Source organism: Macaca nemestrina, chromosome 1 (assembly GCF_043159975.1).
Source record: "Macaca nemestrina isolate mMacNem1 chromosome 1, mMacNem.hap1, whole genome shotgun sequence".
In the NCBI taxonomy this organism is placed as follows: Eukaryota; Metazoa; Chordata; class Mammalia; order Primates; family Cercopithecidae; genus Macaca; species Macaca nemestrina.
Window position 1 is genome coordinate 193,591,688 of NC_092125.1, and position 21,305 is coordinate 193,612,992.

At 40.3% G+C, this 21,305-nt stretch overlaps 1 protein-coding gene across 4 annotated transcripts in view; it reads right to left on the reverse strand.

The window, feature by feature from the left end:
* Nucleotides 1-1,539: 1,539 nt before the first annotated feature.
* LOC105494801 (RLF zinc finger) overlaps nucleotides 1,540-21,305 on the reverse strand; it is an 80,599-nt gene continuing 60,833 nt past the window's right edge. For 3 of the 4 annotated variants that reach the window (XM_011763638.3, XM_024796919.2, XM_024796918.2), the window contains 3 exons: nucleotides 19,933-20,069; nucleotides 11,119-11,260; nucleotides 1,540-6,663 (listed from right to left, as the gene is read on the reverse strand). In XM_011763638.3, coding sequence (XP_011761940.3) covers nucleotides 2,008-6,663; nucleotides 11,119-11,260; nucleotides 19,933-20,069 — 4,935 coding nt within the window. In that variant the 3' untranslated portion in view covers nucleotides 1,540-2,007. Of the gene's footprint in view, nucleotides 6,664-11,118; nucleotides 11,261-19,311; nucleotides 19,350-19,932; nucleotides 20,070-21,305 lie in introns of those variants that run through there. The other variant, XM_024796920.2, reaches the window with a different exon arrangement.

Genomic DNA, 21,305 nt, shown 5'->3' on the forward strand with positions numbered 1-21,305 from the left:
AGGAAATAAAACCGTATTAAAAGGACGTCCCACAGTCTAATAAAACTCAACACATCTAAAAGCCAAACTCACCTTGGTTTCCATTATCTTCCCAAATAATCAATCCTCCTTTGTATACCTACCTCAAATGGTTGCATCAGTACCAAATCTTTTCCTTGACTCTCCAAACCCCCAAAATCCTGTCTCCTTAAATATCTCAATTTCATCTATTCTGCCCTCTGCTGCATCAGTACATACACTCACCAAGCTTGCCTCAATTACTTCAAGTCTGTTTCCAATTTCAGCTCCTCAAATCAAGTAAGCACTCCACACTTCCAGTGATATATGCCTAGACTGAAGTCCAAACTCCTTAGTGTTCATGATTTAGTTCCTGCTGTCTCTTCAATGATGTCACTCTCTTGTTCCCTTTTTATTGCCAGCGTATCAAATTATTTGTAGTTTCCTAGAAACACGCCCTCTGAATTTGCTATGTCCTTCATGTTCTGGTAGACATATCCTCTCCTTTCTACTCGGCCAACATCTGGACATCCTCTGGGAGATATCTTCACTCCCACAGCTAATTACTCAATCTCAGAAACTTTTTTTTTTTTTTTTTTTTTGAGACAGAGTCTCGCTCTGTCACCCAGGCTGGAGTGCAGTGGCCGGATCTCAGCTCACTGCAAGCTCCGCCTCCCGGGTTCACGCCATTCTCCTGCCTCAGCCTCCCAAGTAGCTGGGACTACAGGCGCCCGCCACCTCGCCCGGCTAGTTTTTTGTATTTTTAGTAGAGACGGGGTTTCACCATGTTAGCCAGGATGGTCTCCATCTCCTGACCTTGTGATCCGCCCGTCTCGGCCTCCCAAAGTGCTGGGATTACAGGCTTGAGCCACCGCGCCCGGCCCAATCTCAGAAACTTCTTCCACAAAAACAAAAATTTTTTTTTTTTTTGAGACGGAGTCTAGCTCTGTCGCCCAGGCTGGAGTGCAGTGGCCAGATCTCAGCTCACTGCAAGCTCCGCCTCCCGGGTTTACGCCATTCTCCTGGCTCAGCCTCCCGAGTAGCTGGGACTACAGGCGCCTGCCACCTCGCCCGGCTAGTTTTTTGTATTTTTTAGTAGAGACAGGGTTTCACCGTGTTAACCAGGATGGTCTCGATCTGCTGCCCTTGTGATCCGCCTGTCTCGGCCTCCCAAAGTGCTAGGATTACAGGCTTGAGCCACCGCGCCCGGCCGTAAAAACAAAAATTTTAAGATAAAAAAGAACCTTGTTCTGGGATGGGCGTGGTTGCTCACGCCTGTAATCCCAGCACTTTGGGAGACTGAGGTAGGAGAATAACTTGAAGCCAGGAGGGGGAGGTTGCACCACTGCACTCCAGCTTGAGCAACAAGAGTGAAACTCCATCTTAAAAAAAAAAAACAAAACAAAAAAACCCCTTATTCTGAATGATCTAGTTAATAATAAAAAAATAACTGGGGTAAAATGTGAGTGGCATATTTCAGAAAATACAAGTGCAATTTCAGTTTACACGTGGCATGAAAACTCATTATGAGTAAACAACAAATGGGTGAAAAATTGTAATTTATTGAAACTCAACTCAAAAAATATAAGATGCTGTAGTGTACAATATATTACACAAAGCACCCTCAGGTGCACATTCAAGTCAAGTAAGAACTCCATATCCCTTTCCCTAACCCTCCCACCCTGGGACCTTAGTATTTGTTCCATATACAATCATGCACACTTAATTTGAAAAAGGAAGCCCCAGTATATTTTGATGTATTAATTAGCACCAAACAAGAGTACAGTTCCTTTTTTTTTTTTTAATAAACAAAAAAACCCAATCATTAAACCAACTGGAGAGCTAATGGATTCAGCCAATACTGCTGACATAGATATTATACATTCATGTAAATACACAGCCTATTCTACCTAAACAACGGTGTGGCTGCTTCTCAGCCTTTGTTCGAGTTGGCAAATGTCCCCATGTTGCAGTGTTGGAGCCAGTCTGTTACAAAAACAAAACTGCTACTTATGAACTTCCTACACAAAGCTCATCTGTCTTTTTTGTTGGAAATAAGTCTAAAATTGGTGTGGAAAACTTAGATCTTTCAAGAACCACCACTGGGCGAAGATAATGAAGCTGTTTTAAGGCAAGCTCTCCACAGTCTGTTAATGCTTTGTCCAATACGACCCTCAGGTTTTCCAAGGAAGGAACTGTTGTTGTTTCAGCTACTATTAAAGGTGGGATTGCAGTCAGGTTCTCATGAATTGTAGAGTCACTGGAAGAATGAGGTATGTCAACTTCAGGTTCATTGTCATTCACCATATTATTTGCCACAACGTTCCCTGTTAAATCATTACTGGGCTGTGAAGAATTACTTAATGTTAAGTGCTCTGAAGGCTCCCAATCATCAAAATCATCTTCTTTCTCTTCACTTTCCTGAATAAATTTCAGAAACGAAGATTCAAATCCCATAGGTTTGTAGGTCTTCAAATCAAATGACCGGGGCTGTGAATGTTTTCTAAAATTCTCTTTTGGGACGTGGGTTGGATTTTTTACAGTGTTTTCTTGCCCTGAACCATGCTGCCTAGTTTCTGATTCTTTGATCCTTGGTAAAGGCAGCTGGAAACTTGTGAAATAAGTCCCACTTTCAGTCCCATTGGGATTAGGTATGGAATTTTCTATTTTACAAGGAGGAGGAGGCTGAACTATATTACACTGTTCCAGGGAAGTGGTTTCTGAACTATGGTTACATTTCAAAGTTCCCCTGTAAAGCAGAGTATCTGCATCAAATACTGAGCTGCTTTCTATGCACCCTTTCTGACCTCCATCCCTTTCACTTGAATGACAGGAATCAGTGTTCTGGATGGGTGCACTACTGTCACCCGGGGAATGGCTGTGTTCTGTGTGCTCTGATTCACAGCTTCTATTTTCTTCTTTCTTTATACAGGTATCTGCTTCAGAAGGGGGTTCCTCCTTAATTTTGGTACCATACTTAACGCAAACAACAAGGTTCTCCATCTGTTGCTCTAAATAGGCACTACTCATCTGATGAGTGCGTTTGTAATGCCTCACAATGCTGCTCTCCAACTTCACCACAGATAAGCATCCTTGAACCATGCAGGGGTACTGTGTGTGCTCAGAGTGCTCCACACACATATGGAGGGCCTCAGCTCTGGTTTTAAAACTTATTGGGGCTTTCTTTTCTTTGATTAAGCCACATTTTTTAGCTTTAGCATTAAATGATCTCCTGGTGGTCTGATATTCATGCCCCTGAGTGTCAGCTGTTTGACATACCTTTTCACTCCTTAGTAGTCTCTCATTTGCTACTTTCTGGCTTCTAAACAAATCATCATAATAATCTTTATGTCGGTAATATACATGTTGTGAGTAATTACTGCGATGGGTGAAAATCTGGCCACAGCCATTAAGATCACAATGAATTTCATAATCTGAATGTATTTCCCCTTCAATATTATGCTGTTCCATCAAGTGGTGCTTCAACTTGTTGAATGTATAAAAAACAGCAGGGCACTGAGGCTGGTTACAAGAAAACCTTGCTGCAGATTCAGCTTCGGAAAGTACTTTAGGCTCTTCAGTATGGTCTAGGTTATGAGAGTCACTACAGTGCTTAGCTAGAGCTTTGGAACACAGGAAGCGTTTATTACATTCCTTATATTTGCAAGCAAATATCTTCTTACATTTGACAAGTTCCCTTTTGGTTCTTGCTTTGTCTTTCTCTAAACACAACTGTTCTTTGTTGTACTGATGTACAGTTCTGTAATGGCGAATTAAGCCTTTTAGATTGGTGAATGAGGAGTTGCAAGTTTTATGGATACAATGGAATGGTTTGTGGTATTTATTCAAAATATAACACAGATTTCCTTTAGCAACAGTTCGCCTGCTACCTCTGCCCTCTCTTCCTTCTTGTTCTTCTCTATGGCTGCCTATTGGTGATGAAATGTCAGATGTTTTACTTTCTGTTTCTTCACAAGATGATTCCAAATCTGTTTCAGAACTGCATTCATCCTTCTTAGGATGACAGTGTGGTTTCTCAGAGTTACTGTTGGGATCACCTCCAAGTTCTGCAGAACAATCACCTTTCAACCTATCTACTGAACATGGGCCTTCATGATCACACTTTTCATTATCTAATAGTTTGTGAGTTGCTCTGTCACTGCCAATTTGATGTTTATTTTTATAATGAATCCTAAGGTGTGTTTTTCTTGTAAATGACCTTTGGCAAATATGACATTGAAATGGGGAATACCGATGTTGGAACATGGTTAACTGAAGGACTTTTTCTTTTGAATAATTATGCTTTTTAAGATAATGCATTAACAGAGCCTCTCTGGTCACAAATTCATATTTGCATCCTTGAAGCTCACAGAAAAACGGCTTAGCCGCCAACTGTGCAAGGTACTGACTTGGCATATTTTCATCTTGATTCTGAAAATTAAGGTCTGAGATAGATGAAACTGACTGAAGAGACTTAGCACCACTGGATGGGTACGCCTGCAATGACCCTGAGAAAGAGCCATGTGTTATTGAGTTTTTCAAGCTTAAATGTTTCAAGCGTAACAGAAGTTCCAACATGGTATCCTCTGTACAGGGCCTTTTAGAAGCACAAATGGAGGATTCTGAGGAGTAACCTTGATGTTCTCGTTTACATTTAATGTGAATATTGTGATCTAGACCTTCATCTGGGGAGTCACTGTTTGTATCTGAGCTGGGTTTAGGTTCTGCATCCAACTTTTCCGTTGTCTGATTATGTTCATTACCCAAAGAGGGAAACAGATCTTTCGTCTTTATCTTTTTGGGCTTGAAATGGTATGGATGAACCTTCCGTAAATGTTTCTGCATTCCTCTTGCATTTTTGTATGTGGAACCACAGCCATCAAAACCACAGGTAAACTTAGTCCCGTCAAAACAAACTGCCATACTGGAACATTTTTCTTTTAAACTGGAGGGCCCAAAGACTTTCTCATTAGATAACAATATATCCTGCATGGTTTCAGAGTGATCTAGTGTGTCAATTAACTCTTCATTCATTGAAGCTGAAGAGCTATGACTTAACTGATCACTAGAATTACTGTCACTGTTTTCTTTCAGGTTTTCTGCAGTTTCTGTATCTATTTGAGAATTAGCTGATTCTGCACAGAAAAGATCTTCAGGTAAATGTGGTTTATCAGTTTGGTTAAGTAGATGGGGCTGATTAACACAATCTTGCTTTTCACCTGTTGCAGACTCCTCAAGTTTCACTGATTTCTTTATGTCACCATTTGAATTTTCAACATTATGCATTGAGAGGTGATTCTGGTATTCAATTTTGGAGTAATAGAACTTTTTACAGCCAAGAAAGTTGCATGTGTAAGATGCATCCCTAAAGTGTTGTGCTTCATGGTGGTAAAGCTGTCCCAAGTCACTGAAAACAATATTACAGCCATTTAATTCACATTTATAACGCAGATCATCATGCTTTTGTTTATGGTTAAGTAGTTCATTTACTGATCCAAACCTAGCATAGCAATCTATAGATACACACATATAAGGTTGAGGCCCACAATGCACTTGTTCATGCTCCCGAAGGTGAAAAGCAGACATAAAATGTCGTCGACAGTAAGTACACTTCTCTCTTCTATTTTTCATATCCAAGTAGTGCTTGGCATTTTCATCATTATTTTGGTGTTCAGCTTTAAGATGCACACTTAAGTATTTAAATTGCTTAAACACACGGGAACAGTCTGTACCAGGACATGGATACAAATCTCTGTCTTGCAGGTGGCAATCTTCTAATTTGCTGAATGTGACATATTCATGAGACTCTCCTTTGGCTTGTTCATTCAATGAATGGTTTTGCTCTGGGATTGCAGAGGGGCTCTTGGGACAAATACCCTTTTGAGAGCCTTTCAACAGTAATTTCTTTTTAGAGCGGTCCCTTCTGCTTGGTGGCATTTTAACATGCTCCATCACATGAGGAACAAACATTTCTTTTCTCTTAAATTTTTTAATACAAACTGGACAGGTGTAAATTCCATCTTCCATATGCATCTTAGAATGATGAAGAATTCTAGCCTCTATACATTCCCGCTTACATAACAAACAGAAAAACTTATACTGAAGCCACCTCTGATATCTTTCAGAAGAGCCAATGGGTTTTTTGTCTCTTTTCTCCTTATGCTGATCTGTCAAATCTCTTCTTCTATATTGTTTATCTTCTTTACCCTCATCATAGTCACTGAGAAATGACTCTAAAACATCTGTGTCATTAATGGACATTTCATAGCCACTTAAATCATCATCAGAATCTGAGGCTTCTTGTCCTAAAAGTTGGTGGCAGTGTCGTTTTAAAGTTTTCCAGTCCCAAAACTCAGGATCAAAAGGCCAGTGGGCTTTTAAAGCTAGTAAGAGCTCACATCGAAGAGAATTTGGAACCGGTGCATTTTCTTCATCAAATTTTTGATCTGGTTGCAAATACAGTTCTTCTAACATATTAAATCCATCCAAACTGGGTTCAATTAAGAATTCTGTAAGCTGACAGGCTCGTCTAACTTCTAAATCTTCTGGTAAAAGACAGGCAATTGTTTTACAAACTGATGCCTTCATTTCCTCATCTTCACTTGATCTGAGTTGAAGAGCTCTGACACACAGTAAAATTGACACCCCAAGACCAGCATCTTGTGCCTGTAAGTAAAACAGGATAAAAAAAAATTTTTTTTTTGCATACAGAAAGAGTATATAACGTTCCATGATACGGAATTTTAGGTTGTAAAAACTTTTAGAGTTCCTAAATTTTATCTTAAATCTTTCTTCATGAAAGACATTTAGATATTTCTTGTCTCAACATGCAAAGAACTGAATTAGATGCTACAACTATGAACAATGTACATTTACTAGGCACTGTGTATTAAAGCAGTTCCTTACTTTCAAGGAATTTATCTGTACCCCGAATGCATAAACAATAAATGCATGTGAATCCAAAGAAATTCAGGATTAAGTAAGGTCACTGGAGGATTCAAAATAGAATGATGTTGAGTAGAGGGGCAGTGTTTAAAAAGGCAGCAACAGGAAACACCAGGTATAGATGTGAATCTAAGATTAAATTCAATTTAAGAAATTCTCTGTGGCCGGGCGCGGTGGCTCATGCCTATAACCCCAGCACTTTGGGAGGCCGAGGCAGGCATTATCACCTGAGTTCAGGAGTTCAAGACCAGCCTGACCAACATGGAGAAACCCCGTCTCTGCAAAAAGTACAAAATTAGCCAGGTGTGGTGGTGCATGCCTGTAATCCCAGCGACTCGGGAGGCTGAAGTTCAAAGAATCCGGGAGGTGGAGGTTGCAATGCACTGAGATCACGCCATTGCACTCCAGCCTGGGCAACAAGAGCAAAACTCTGTCTCCAAAAAAAAAAAAAAAAAAGCCGGCACAGTGGCTCAAGCCTGTAATCCCAGCACTTTGGGAGGCCGAGACGGGCGGATCACGAGGTCAGGAGATCAAGACTATCCTGGCTAACACGGTGAAACCCCGTCTCTACTAAAAAATACAAAAAACTAGCCGGGCGAGGTGGCGGCCGCCTGTAGTCCCAGGTACTGGGGAGGCTGAGGCAGGAGAACGGCGTAAACCCAGGAGGTGCAGCTTGCAGTGAGCTGAGATCCGGCCACTGCACTCCAGCCTGGGCAACAGAGCGAGACTCAGTCTCAAAAAAAAAAAAAAAAAAATTCTCTGTATCATGAACACTTGGATTTTTCAAAACTTCAAAGATAAAATAAATGATCCTCTCCATTTCCTCCTGAAAGAATTTAGTAATTTATAGTCACCATCACAGGTGTACTGAATCTCAGCTTTCCAGGGAGAAAAAAGAAATCAGAAAATCTTGCTATGGCAGCAGGTTCTCAGAAACTAGTTTAAAATTAGGACGACCTGGTCATATGTGATAAAAGCTTGGTACATACAAGATAACTCTTTTTATCTGAGAGGCTGAAATGTGAAAATGACATGAAAAAAGAAAAGCAAGATATGTCTGAGTGGCTTAAAACGCACTGCTAAGAGCAGAGACTTTAGAATCAGACTTTGACTGCCTTTGAACCCCAGCTTCACAACAAGTGACAGGTTCTCAACCTCTAAACTTCAGTTTCCTTATTGGTAAAATGATAACAGTAATGGTAATACCAGATTTTCCTCCTTCTAAGGTTATAAAGATGAAATAGTAACGCTAGCACATTGTAACTGTTCAACAGAATACGATGTAAAATAACGGAGTAAATTCCACTGTTTAAATCAGTCAACAATTTGCCAGGCATTTAATTCCGTGTTGGGCATCATTCATTCTAAATGCTGGGAACACAAAGAAATCACTGTCATTGATTTACAGAACCCCTACTACAACCTAGGCACTTATTTGAAATAAACTTTTTTGCACATATCCTCATTTTATAGACAAAAAATCCCCAACACTCAGAAGGTTAAGTTGCCCAGTGTCATCAACTAGTGAGCAGACGAGCAAGGACTTAAAAGCATTTAGGCCAGGCATGGTGGTTCACACCTGTAATCCCAGCACTTTGGGAGACCGAGCTAGGCACATCACTTGAGGCATGGAGTTTTAAGACCACCATGGCCAACATGGCAAAACCCCATCTCTAATAAAAATACAAAAAAATTAGCCACGCATGGTGATGCAGGCCCAAAGTTCCAGCTACTCGGGAGGCTGAGACATTGAGAATCCCTTGAGCCTGGGAAGCGGAGGTTGCAGTGAACCAAGATCATGCCACTGCATGCCGGCCTGGGCAATAGAGTGAGACTTCGTCTCCAAAAAAAACAAAAAAATAAAATAATAAAATAAATAAAATAAAAATTTGGCCTGAAGAGTAGAAGAGATGTGGACTGGTAGGTGGAAAGGGAGTGAGTGAGTGTAGAAGCCCTTGCAAACCGAGACTCCAGCATTTTTTCCTTTAAAACTAGTCAAGTGTAATAGTGAGAAGGGGAGAAAGAGTAGAACAGAGTTCAGTCTGTAACTGACTGTGAACAATCAATTGAGATAACTCTCTACCTTTCAGACGAGCTGAGACTAGCTTTTTTGAAAGAGAGGCATTACTTAGCCTGTATCAGCTAGGATCTGGTTCTGTTATGAATGGCAGACATCCCACAACAGTAGTGGCCGAAAGAATATAGAAGTTTCTCCCTCTCATTTGGAATGTAGTCCAAGTAAAGAGGCCATGTTGCTTCAGTGGTTCCACAGGACTAGACCATGGGTCTCTTATTAGGATGCTGTGATATAAGTTTATCATTTGTTAAGTAAAAGCAGAGAGGACTTGGGGAAAGTCAGCCAAATTTTAAAATAATTCAGTTTCTCCACAAGTTATTAACTCCTTTTGGAAGACTGTGAGGTGGACAGCAAAGAATGGCCATTCTTTCTTCAACAGCCTAATCTGGTTGGGATGGTAACATTTGAAAAATCACTAACAACACTTTTCAAAGAAAAGTAACCAGAAATACCATTATATATTCTGAACAGATAGGCCAAAGAGTTACTAAAAGGAGTAGTGAATAAATTTGAATCAAGATATGGAATGTGGAGCTGAATTTTGAAGAAATTGGTGGGTCTTAAACTAGGAAGGTGAGGGATCAAGAGTGACTTGGCATATTGATGAAAGCGCACATAGGATGTAGCCAAGTCATTTAACCTTTGCTTCTTTTTTTTTTTTTTTTTGAGACAGAGTCTCACTCTGTCGCCCAGGCTGCAGTGCAATGGTGTGATCTCGGCTCATTGCAACCTCTGCCTCCCAGGTTCAAGCGGACAGGTGTGGCAGCTTACACCTATAATCCCAGCACTTTGGAAGGCTGAGGTGGGAGAATTGCTTGAGGCCAGGAGTTGAGAATCAGTCTGGGCAACAAAGCAAGACCCTATATCTACTGCCCCTGCTCCCCACCAAAAAAGAAAAAAACTACACGCCTATAGTCTCAGCTACTCTGGAGGCTGAGACGGGAGAACTGCTTAAGTCAAGGAGTTTGAGGTTGTATGAGCTATGATCACACCACTGCACTACGCCTGGGTGACAGAGTGAGACCTGTCTTAACCAAAAACTGAAAACTAAAGTCAGAGATGGAGGATGTCAGGTTTCAAGCACCAACTTGTTGCACCCTTGCTGCTTGAAAATAGACGCAAAGACTGAGTGTAGCTTTCTAGGACCTGAGAACAGACCCTGACTGGCAGCCAGCCAGAAAACAGAAACCTTAGTCCTACAATCACAGGAACTGAAATCCGTCAATGATAAGAACAAGCTTTGAAGTGGATTTTCCACAGAGCTTCTGATAAGAACTTAGCCTAGCCAACTACATTTTAGCCAATGTGATAGTCTTAGAAGAGAATCCTGCCACATTGTGCTGGATTTCTGATTTATAAAACTGAACTAATAAAAATGGACATTGTTTTAATATTCATTTTTGTGATATGTTATTCAACAATAGAAAATTAGTACCTTTATTAAAGATTTAAACAAAACAAAATGTTCTAATGGCCAATTATGAAGTAATTGTTTAAACGGGCAAGTTCTATAGTTACCTTGAAATGTTCTTTTTTTTTTTTTTTAAAGACCAAGTCTCACTCTGTCGCCTAGGCTAGAGTGCAGTGGTGCAATCTTAGCTCACCACAATCTCCGCCTTCCCGGTTCAAGCGATTCTCCTGCCTCAGCCTCCAAAGTAGCTGGGATTACAGGCGCCCGCCACCATGCCCGGCTAATTTCTGTATTTTTAGTAGAGACAGGGTTTCACCAGGTTGGCCAGGCTGTTCTCGAACTCCTGAGCTCAAGTGATCCACCTGCCTCGGCCTCCCAAAGTGCTGGGATTACAGGCTTGAGTCACTGTGCCTGGCCTCTTAAAATGTTCTTAATGTGACAGGAGACACAACTTCATTCACAGTAATTAGAAATAATGATCACCTAACTTGTTTGGCCATCAATTTGTTTCTGATTAATTATAGGAAGTCAATCTGGAGAAGCAGTCAGATGTGGTCAATTCCATTAATCTTATTAAAACCCATTATTTCTTATCTTCCTTTATCTAAAGGGAATTTCCTGAGACATTATCTTCTCACTCATTTCTTTCCTCCAGCTACAGTTAGCAGAGAAGGCATAAAGTACTCACTTCAGTTTGTATAACTCTAATGAGGCAAAATAAATGCTGCTGCGTTTTAGCTATGACACCAAACTGACGACAGCGCTCCAAAAAAGTATCTAAAGAAGGGTCAATTCTTCTTTGCAGTTTACTCCAAAAGAGAGTCAGTTCCCTATAAAAAAAGAAGATCATGGTAAAACATTTAAAGTAACTGGTATTTGCTACCCTGCCCCCGGCAACCCAATTTTTTGATCTGTAGAAAGCTGACAGTAGAGAAAACAAAAACTAGATTAAAAACTATCTATATTCACCACTGCTTTCTCCCAAACTGGTAAAAATGTTAAGAATCCTCCATAATGATTCCCTGACTTCTCTTGTGTTTGGGGGGAAAAATAAAAACAAAACACTACTTCCTTTACGGTGACATTTTAAAAAAACTTATTTAGATCCCATGTTGTTCTAAAAGGTTTTATCCTTCACACTGATAATTATTATACTGATTGAATTAAGCCCTGTCCTAATGGGCAGAGATAATCAGACATCACTAAACTAACAACGAAATATATATACAGCAAATGGATACTCTAATTGTACACTTCTATACAGTGATCTTAAGGGCCCTTTCCAGATCTGAAATATCAGGATGCTACTTAGAGCCTGTAGTTTGGAATGTTTAAATACTTCCAGTGAAATAAGTAAAATGGCACTTTTTGGAAATGGCTAAAAATACAGGAATCTCACAAAGATTTATCATGGCAACAAAAGGAAAGCTTGAAAATAATAAATTAAACAAAAACATTTAATGAATAAAACACTCAAGCAAAAAAGCATTAGAAACTCAAAAATGCCAAGGATAGAAATGCTAATGAGAATGTAAAATGTGAATGCAAGGAAAGCTAATAGTGAAACTAAAAAGAATGTTATCACTTCTAATAGCAAAACTAAAAGAGGCTAGGCATGGCAGGTGGCTCACACCTGTAATCCTAACATTTTGGGAGGTGAAGGGGGACAGATCACTTGAGGTAAGGAGTTCGAAACCGGGCTGGCCAACATGGTGAAACCTCCTCTCTACTAAAAATATAAAACTTAGCTGAGCGTGGTGGTGGATGCCTGTAATCCCAGCTACTTGGGAGGCTGAGAACAGGAGAATCGCTCAAACCCAGGAGGTGGAGGTTGCAGTGAGCCAAGATAGCGCCAATGCACTCCAGCCTAGGCGACAGAGCAAGACTCCATCTCAAAAGAAAAAACAAAAAAAAACAAAAAAAAACACACCTAAACTAAAAAGAATGCTATCACTTAAAAAATGTGGCTCTTTTAAGTAAATCAATGGATACCAATTAAATAATTTTCATTTAAAAATCTGTATTATTTTCATAAGCCAATTTAAAAACACTGATATCCTATATTGCTATGAACACAGACTGTCTCCCAGAAAGTTGGCTACAAATCCAAAGCTTAAGAAATGGAAACATGGCCGGGCGCGGTGGCTCAAGCCTGTAATCCCAGCACTTTGGGAGGCCGAGACGGGCGGATCACGAGGTCAGGAGATCGAGACCATCCTGGCTAACACGGTGAAACCCCGTCTCTACTAAAATACAAAAAAAATTAGCCGGGCGAGGTGGCGGGCGCCTGTACTCTCAGCTACTCGGGAGGCTGAGGCAGGAGAATGGCGTGAACCCGGGAGGCGGGGCTTGCAGTGAGCTGAGATCCGGCCACTGCACTCCAGCCTGGGCAACAGAGCTAGACTCCGTCTCAAAAAAAAAAAAAAAAAAAAAAAAAAGAAATGGAAACATGTGGCCGGGCGCGGTGGCTCAAGCCTGTAATCCCAGCACTTTGGGAGGCCGAGACGGGTGGATCACGAGGTCAGGAGATCGAGACCATCCTGGATAACACGGTGAAACCCCGTCTCTACTAAGAAATACAAAAAACTAGCCGGGCGAGGTGGCGGGCGCCTGTAGTCCCAGCTACTCGGGAGGCTGAGGCCGGAGAATGGCGTGAACCCGGGAGGCGGAGCTTGCAGTGAGCTGAGATCCGGCCACTGCACTCCAGCCTGGGCTACAGAGCGAGACTCCGTCTCAAAAAAAAAAAAGGAAACATGTAATTTAAAGTAAATATATTTAACATAATTTATTTTCTTATATTTCTAAAGAGGTAACTGGGGCTCTTGTAAGGTGAGGTGTTTTTTTTTTTTTTTTTTCAGACGGAGCTTTGCTCTCATTGCCCAGGCTGGAGTGCAATGGCAGATCTTGGCTCACCGCAACTTCTGCCTCCCAGGTTTAAGCAATTCTCCTGCCTCAGCCTCCCAAGTAGCTGGGATTACAGGCATGTGCCACCACGCCCGGATAATTTTGTGTTTTTAGTAGAGATGGGGTTTCTCCATGTTGGTCAAGCTGGTCTCAAACTCCCAACCTCAGGTGATCCACCTGCCTCTGCCTCCCAAAGTTCTGGGATTACAGGCATAAGCCACTGTGCCCAGCATAAGATGAAATTGTTAAGTAGTTATAAAACTTGCTTCAAAGATTGAAATGAATATATGGTGTCTCAAAAGATAAATGATTGGTCGAGGTGGAGGCTGCAGTGAGCCGAGATTGCGCCACTATGCTCCAGCCCGGATGACACAGCAAGACTCCATCTCAAAAAAAAAAAGAAAAAAAAAAAGGACAAATTAATGAAGCTTAATAGGATGGCAAATTTGAGCTATAACAAATACAATTAATTTAAAATGCCTTTAAATATTTGCCTTTCTGGGGCTGGGCGCAGATGCTCACGCCTGTAATCCCAGCACTTTGGGAGGCCGAAGCGGGCGGATCATGAGGTCAGGAGATCGAGACCATCCTGGCTAATATGGTAAAATCCCATCTCTACTAAAAATACAAAAAAATTAGCCAGGTGTGCTGGTGGGAGACTCTGTCTCCCAAAAAAAAAAAAAAAAAAAAAATTGCCTTTATTTGGCTAGTGCCACTTTCCTAACCACAAGAAGTGAAAATTGAGATAGGCCAGCTGTGAAAATAGCCACCAGCCAGGCAAGCTGGGATAACTGTTCATTTTAAACACACAATTACTTTATTCAGATTTAAGCATGTTAAGTAATAAAAACTTTTGTAATCTGTCATATGTATGTGAAATCTGTCCTATTTGAACAAAACAAAAATTATCAAAGTCAGTAAATCCTGATTATAAAGATATACACGAGTAAACGATGTCAACTATCTAAAATTTACTAAAGGGCTGGGCATAGTGGCTCATGCCTATAACCTCAGCAGAGGATTATTTGAGGCTAGGAGTTCAAGACCAGCCTGGGCAACACAGTAAGACCCTAAAACCAACCAAACAAAAAAAGCCTAGCCAGTGGTGCGATCTCGGCTCACTGCAACCTCCACCTCCCTGGTTCAAGCAATTCTCCTTCCTCAGCCTCCTGAGTAGCTGGGGACTACAGGCACATGCCACTATGCCTGGCTAATTTATGTAATTTTAGTAAAGATGGGGTTTCACCATGCTGTCCAGGCTGGTCTCGAACTCCTGACCTCAAGAGATCCACCCACTTCAGCTTCCCAGAGTACTGGGATTACAGGCTCAAATAATTTTTGCACCCCAGATGGAGTCTTGCTCTGTCACCCAGGCTGGAGTGCAGTGGTGCGATCTCAACTTACTGCAACCTCTGCCACCCAGGTTCAAGCGATTTTCCTGCCTCAGCCTCCCTAGTAGCTGGGATTACAGGTGCCTGCCAGCATGACCGGCTAATTTTTGTATTTTTAGTAGAGAAGGGGTTTCAGCACCTTGGTCAGGTTGGTCTTGAATTCCAGAACTCATGATCCACCAGCGCCGGCCTCCCAAAATGCTGGGATTACACGCGTAAACCACCATGCCCGGCCACTCAAATAACTTTTAAAAGAGTAAGTCAGAATGTCCAGGGCTTGGTATTCCAAATTAAATATTTCAGGCTCCAAGTATGTAACTCCAAATAAGCATGATCAAAAACGGGCATTTATGGTGTATTTTGTAAAAATATTTGCATAGTTATAAATCGATATAAAATGATTACCCATCTAAATATATAAACATGCCTGAAACCATGACAGCCAGTATATTACTCATGAGGATGCAAGATGTCACTTCAATCATCCATTCAAATCTGTACACTGGAACAATGAAACCAACATCCAATAGTAACCGACAGCCTGATAGATCAAACATGCACTAGGATAAGTTCTTCTTCAATTACTACAATAATGTGACTTTTCAAAAAAAGCCAACCATTGAAAATCATGGAAAATGATTCCATTGTATGTATGCTTCCAATGTTGAGACGATCTACTGTGCCCACGATTTTGCCCATTACCTAGCTCATTTCAACAAGTTATATATAAATTTATAAAAATTGGAAAAGAAATTTAGCTCTGTTAACAGCAAGAAACACATTTTGGTAGGAATTTAGCTACTAAGCAAGAACTTTAAATTACTCTGTGTTTTGGCCAGCGTGGTGGCTCAGCTGAGGTCAGGAGATCGAGACCAGCCTGGCCCACATGGTAAAACCCCGTCTCTACTAAAAATACAAAAAATTAGCCGGGTGTGGTGGCTGGCACCTGTAATCCCAGCTACTCGGGAAGCTGAGGCAGAGAATCGCTTAAACCTGGGAGGCGGAGGCTGCAGTGAGCTGAGATTGCACCACTGCACTGAAGCCTGGGTGACAAGAGCGAGACTCTGTCTCAAAAATAAATACATACATACATACATATATGCATACAAACATTACTCTGTGTTTCTACATAGCAAGAAGCCCATGAAGTCCAGTTAACATGTTACACTGAGATTCAGAATTTAGGTATTTTAGGAATGAAGTAAATAAAACTGTGGAATCAAGGGATGATCATCCCCTAAAAAAGGCTATTACAGAAAAAAAGTTTTTAAGCTAATACAATAGTAATTGACCCCCATGACCTCTTTTCTCTCCCACAAAATTCTGTTAAATAAAACACATATGCTAGTTTTCGCCAGTTACTGAGGACACAACTGTGAATTAAACAACATATTGGTTGGTATATCAGTCTAGTTGGGGCAGAACAGACATGTAACTACATCTGAAGAAACACAAATGTGTAACACAAAATTTAAGCTCAGACACATTACAGAAAGCAAAGGCCAGTCTATCAAATACTCAATGAAGGCTTACGGTGGAGGTTCAAAGTTCAACTTTATGACTTTAAAATGGCTGCAGTAATTACACCTCTCTCTATATAATACATCACCTCACTCAAAATGGTCACCTTTTTCAAATGCATGGCTATTCCAATTATATTACCACTGAGAGGCATCTACAGGGAGCTTACTCCTTTAGTACTTCTTTTTTTTTTTTTGAGACGGAGTCTTCCTCCGTCGCCCAGGCTAGAGTGCAGTGGCACGATCTCGGCTTACTGGAAGCTCCGCCTCCCGGGTTCACGCCATTCTCCTGCCTCAGCCTCCCGAGTGCTGGGACTACAGGCACCCGCCACCACGCCCAGCTAATTTTTTGTATTTTTAGTAGAGACGGGTTTCACCGTATTAGCTAGGATGGTCTCGATCTCCTGACCTCATGATCCGCCCGCCTCGGCCTCCCAAAGTGCTGGGATTACAGGCGTGAGCCACCGAGCCTGGCCTCTTCTAGTACTTCTTTAATTTTCTCCAACAGTCAAAAATCTTTTGGGGTCAATATTAATAAGTAAGTTAAACAATAACTGCTGCAAAGTTTAAAACATTTTTACTTTTTACTGTGGTTTGTAAATGTCTCTGAGGGAAATTTCTAAAAGAATAAAAAATGTTCTGAGTGACAGTTACATAGGTTTTTGTTTTTGTTTTGTTTTGTTTTTTGAGACAGGGTCTCATTGTGTCACCCAGACTGGAGTGCAGTGTTGTGATCTCGGCTCACCATAACCTCCACCTCCCAGGCTCAAGCAATTGTCCTGCCTCAGCCTCCTGAGTAGCTGGGATTATAGGTGTGCACCAGTACCATCTGGCTTTGTTTTTTTTTGAAACAGAGTCTTGCTCTGTCGCCCAGGCTGGAGTACAGTGGCATGATCTTGGCTCACTGCAACCTCTGCCTCCCGAGTTCCAGCAATTCTCTTGCCTCAGCCTCCAGGGTAGCTGGGATTACAGGCGCACGCCACCATGCCCGGCTCATTTTTGTATTTTAAGTAGAGATGGATTTTCACCATGTTGGCCAGGCTGGTCTCAAACTCCTGACCTCAAATGATCCACCCACCTTAGCCTCCCAAATTGCTGGGATTACAGGCGTGAGCTACTGCACCTGGCCGATAGCTACATAGTTTACATTTCAAATATTATCTTCATGGTAACTACACTCAAGAATGATACTCCCAAGAAATAAATTCTAGCATATGTGTTTAAAAATAAGCATGACTACTTTTATTACTTTGTATTTCAACTTTATTGCCACATTTAAAAAATACTGATATCTCTCTTATCCAAAATGCCACTTAAAAGTTTTTTTTTAAACAAATACTCCTTATGTCCCACTACCTCAAGCATAACAAAATAATCTATCTCATTTGAACAGAATTCCTGTGATTAATTTTCCTTAGTAAAATTCAAAGTTTTTTGTGGTTTTTTTGAGACGGAGTTGCTCTTGTCTCCTGAGCTGGCATGACCTCAGCTTACTGCAACCTCCACCTCCCAGGTTCAAGCGATTCTGGTGCCTCAGTCTCCTGAGTAGCTGGAATTACAGACGCCTGCCACCCATGCATGGCTAATTTTTGTATTTTTAGTAGAGATGGGGTTTCACCATGTTGGTCAGGCTGGTCTTGAACTCCTGACCTCAGGTGACCCACCGACCTCGGCCTCCCAAAGTGCTGAGATTACAGGTGTGAGCCATGCCTGGCCAAAATTCAACGTTTTATGTTATTCTAATATTCTAACTCCAGCATCCCACTACCAAAAAAAAAAGCTTTCAAAAACAATGGAAGGGTTAAAAAAAAAAAAAGATGTGGCTAGGCGCGGTGGCTCATGCCTATAACCCTAGCACTTTGGTAGGCTGAGGCGGGTAGATATCATGAGGTCAGGAGTTCGAGACCAGCCTGACCAACATGGTGAAACCCAGTCTCTACCAAAAATACAAAAATTAGCTGGGCATGGCGGCCTGCACCTGTAATCCCAGCTACTCGGGAGGCGGAGGTTGCAGTGAGCTGAGATCACACCACTGCACTCCAGCCTGGGTGACAGAGCAAGACTCGGTCTCAAAAACAAAAACAAAAACAAAAACAAGCTGTGATTTCTCCTTGAATTGCTTGAAAGAAGCTTAATTTTAACAAAGTGTGAAATGACTAAGATTTTCTTTCCTTTACTCATTATAGCTCCTGAGGAGGCCACAAAGGGAAATCTCTATTAATCCCTTCCTGCTATAGAAGAACAGCATTAATCCTAGAGCCACTAACAGCTCTGGAAGAGTGAATGGTGGGCAACTAAAGAAGGGGAGAAAAATTTTAAACACAATCTGTAACACATTCCATATACGATTTAATTTATTATTTGTACTGAAAACCTAGCTATAATGGTAGGTACTTTTTTCATCATAAAGAAATTATATTTAAGTCCCCATCTCACTATCTCCTTTCTCACAGGAGGTATAACTCTGGCATAGTGGATTTGGTGGCAAAAAACTACAATTTGAATTTTGGCCTATGCCAAGAAAACACGTATACAGAAGAAAAGCACTAGATTAGAAGTTTAAGACCTGGGCTTGAATCTCAGCTCTACCACTTTAGCTTTGAGACCATGGACAATTACAAGTTTTCTCTGGTCCCTATGATCCCCCAACTGCCTCACCTGTGCAATGATTATTTATGAGGACTGGGTGAGATTACAGCACACAAATTTCTACATAAAATAATAAACAAAAAGAAATATAGTAACATACAACAGTATTAACCATAAAACTATTAAAATAGACAGACGATCCAGAGGGAGATCAATGAGGGCTGAAGTACACAAAAGGCTTTACTAGGTTTTCCTATAAACAAAATGCTCATTTCCAATTTTAAGCCATCCTTAGGTTCTGAAATAGAGTTCCTCTAATCAAGATAATGCAAATCCAACCCATTCTTAGAATTAAATCTCAAATATTACTTCCTCCCTGACACCTTTAATACTCTGGTATACAGTGAGCACCTCTCTCTGATCTCCTATAGCATTATCCATACCACTAATCTGATACTTACTGACAGAGAGTCTTACATTTTAGAGGTTTCCTGTGTATCAGGTTTGTCCCTTTGGCCTAAATAGATTCAATACAGTTAGAATGAAAGAACCATGGATACACTTACTGTTTCCTTTTTAGCAACTAAGTATTCTGTAGGCAAACAAGATATAAATTGAATTAAAACCAAAATAATGCAATTCAACTATATAGTTCCAAAGTTGCAAAAGAGATTACTATTCAAATGAATTTCTTTTTTAGTGCTAGTTTGACCTAGAAACCTAGATAATTTGATCCTTTTCATCTGTGGGTTCCCAAATGAGAATGGGAAGGACTACCCAGAAGATACTAAAAAAATGAAAAGAAAAACAATCTAACACAGGTTTGTTTCATATTGACAAAATTTTATCTTCAAGATAGAAGACATATATTGGAGTTAACAGACAACCCTTTATGGGATAATCAAGAGGAATATTTTACCCTTTCTTGACTAGATTAAACCAATGATATTTTTAATTAAATGATTTTGTGTGGAAGCAAGAAGCTATTCACAGTTCATGCTAGGTTTTAAATTAGAAACAAATTAACATTTTACATAAACCCTAAATGCTATATACTATGTGCTAACAAATAAAGAGTGTAAAACTAAATATACTTACCAAGAACAATATACACTTGCAGTTTGGAGCTGCTGGGTAAGGTAAGTCGTACAAAGAACAAATGCTGTGTTATCCTGCCCCTCAGATTCCAGATTACAAATGATGTCTAGTACTTCCTTGCAGTCGACCTTTGCAATCTATCAAAAATGAGATGACTAAGTCAAAAAGAAAATGGTGACTTTTCAGTAAACTTTGTTATATAATGTGAAACTTCTTGATGAGGCAAAAATTAGGGACATAATTTTCTCCTGCTAATGAATGAGTCTTCTGGCATGAATATTTCACATAAGAAAACATTAAAGAAGGGAACAGACACTATAAGGAAGTTCTACTACAGTCTCAATATAGAAAGAAACATTTTTGCATTTTAAAAAAATTACTTATGAACACTGCTACCATATAGATGATTCAAATTATATATAATAATCTCAGATTATTTTTACCTGAAGTATTATTATCTTTTTTTTCTTTCCTGTTCCTGTCTTCCCCTAGTATCTATGACCACAGCTGGGTCACTCTGGTTACAGATAGTAAAACATATGGCTTATCCTCACTGTCAGTGGGGCTAAAGGAGGCCAGTTCAGGAACTGTTTTAAATACAAACGCTACATTAACATCATTTTTTCATAGAAGGAAAATTTCTAGTGTATTAATGGGTTTTTCAGACCATCAAAACCCTTTTTAGAAATACATCTTTTCATTTACACGACTTAAATCATAAAAAAAACAAACAAAAACCCTCTAGACAAATCAGTCAAATTTTTCTGGGGCTCCTTTCCTACACTGAAAAAGAGTATAAAACAAGTGAACTAGACTTTAAAAGACCCTTTCTCATTCTTTTTTTTTTGCATCAGAGCAAATGAGGTAAACAGCTCAACTCCTCCAGAGTGCTATGTAGTTACAAGGGGGTGGTTCTAAGGCTCTAATTTTAGTCATATCTTCAGGTAGGTGCAGAAAGGCTTTTTTTAAAGCTCAGCTCAAATGTTATTTTCTTACAGAATCGTTTCCTAACTTCTGAGGTCATGTTATTTGGATCGCTGGCAAACACTCAAATTTCTCCTTTGTAGCACTTATTTCTAGAACTTTTTTTATTTTTTCAAATAAATTTTACTGTATTATCTCGTTTTTTGTCATACGTCAACATGACAAATCTGTAAGACTGGCAAGGCAGGCAATATTTCTATTTCACAAATAAAAAATGAGTCAAAAGTTCATTTTTAAATTGAAAATGTTTAAATTGGGATATTTATTCTGCCTTGGGCCAACATTTAACCTACTCATACTGGCCTTTACCTTTTATTATTTTGTGTGTGTGTGTGTGTGTTTTTTTTAAGACAGTGTCTTACTCTGTTGCTTAGGCTGCAGTGCAGTTA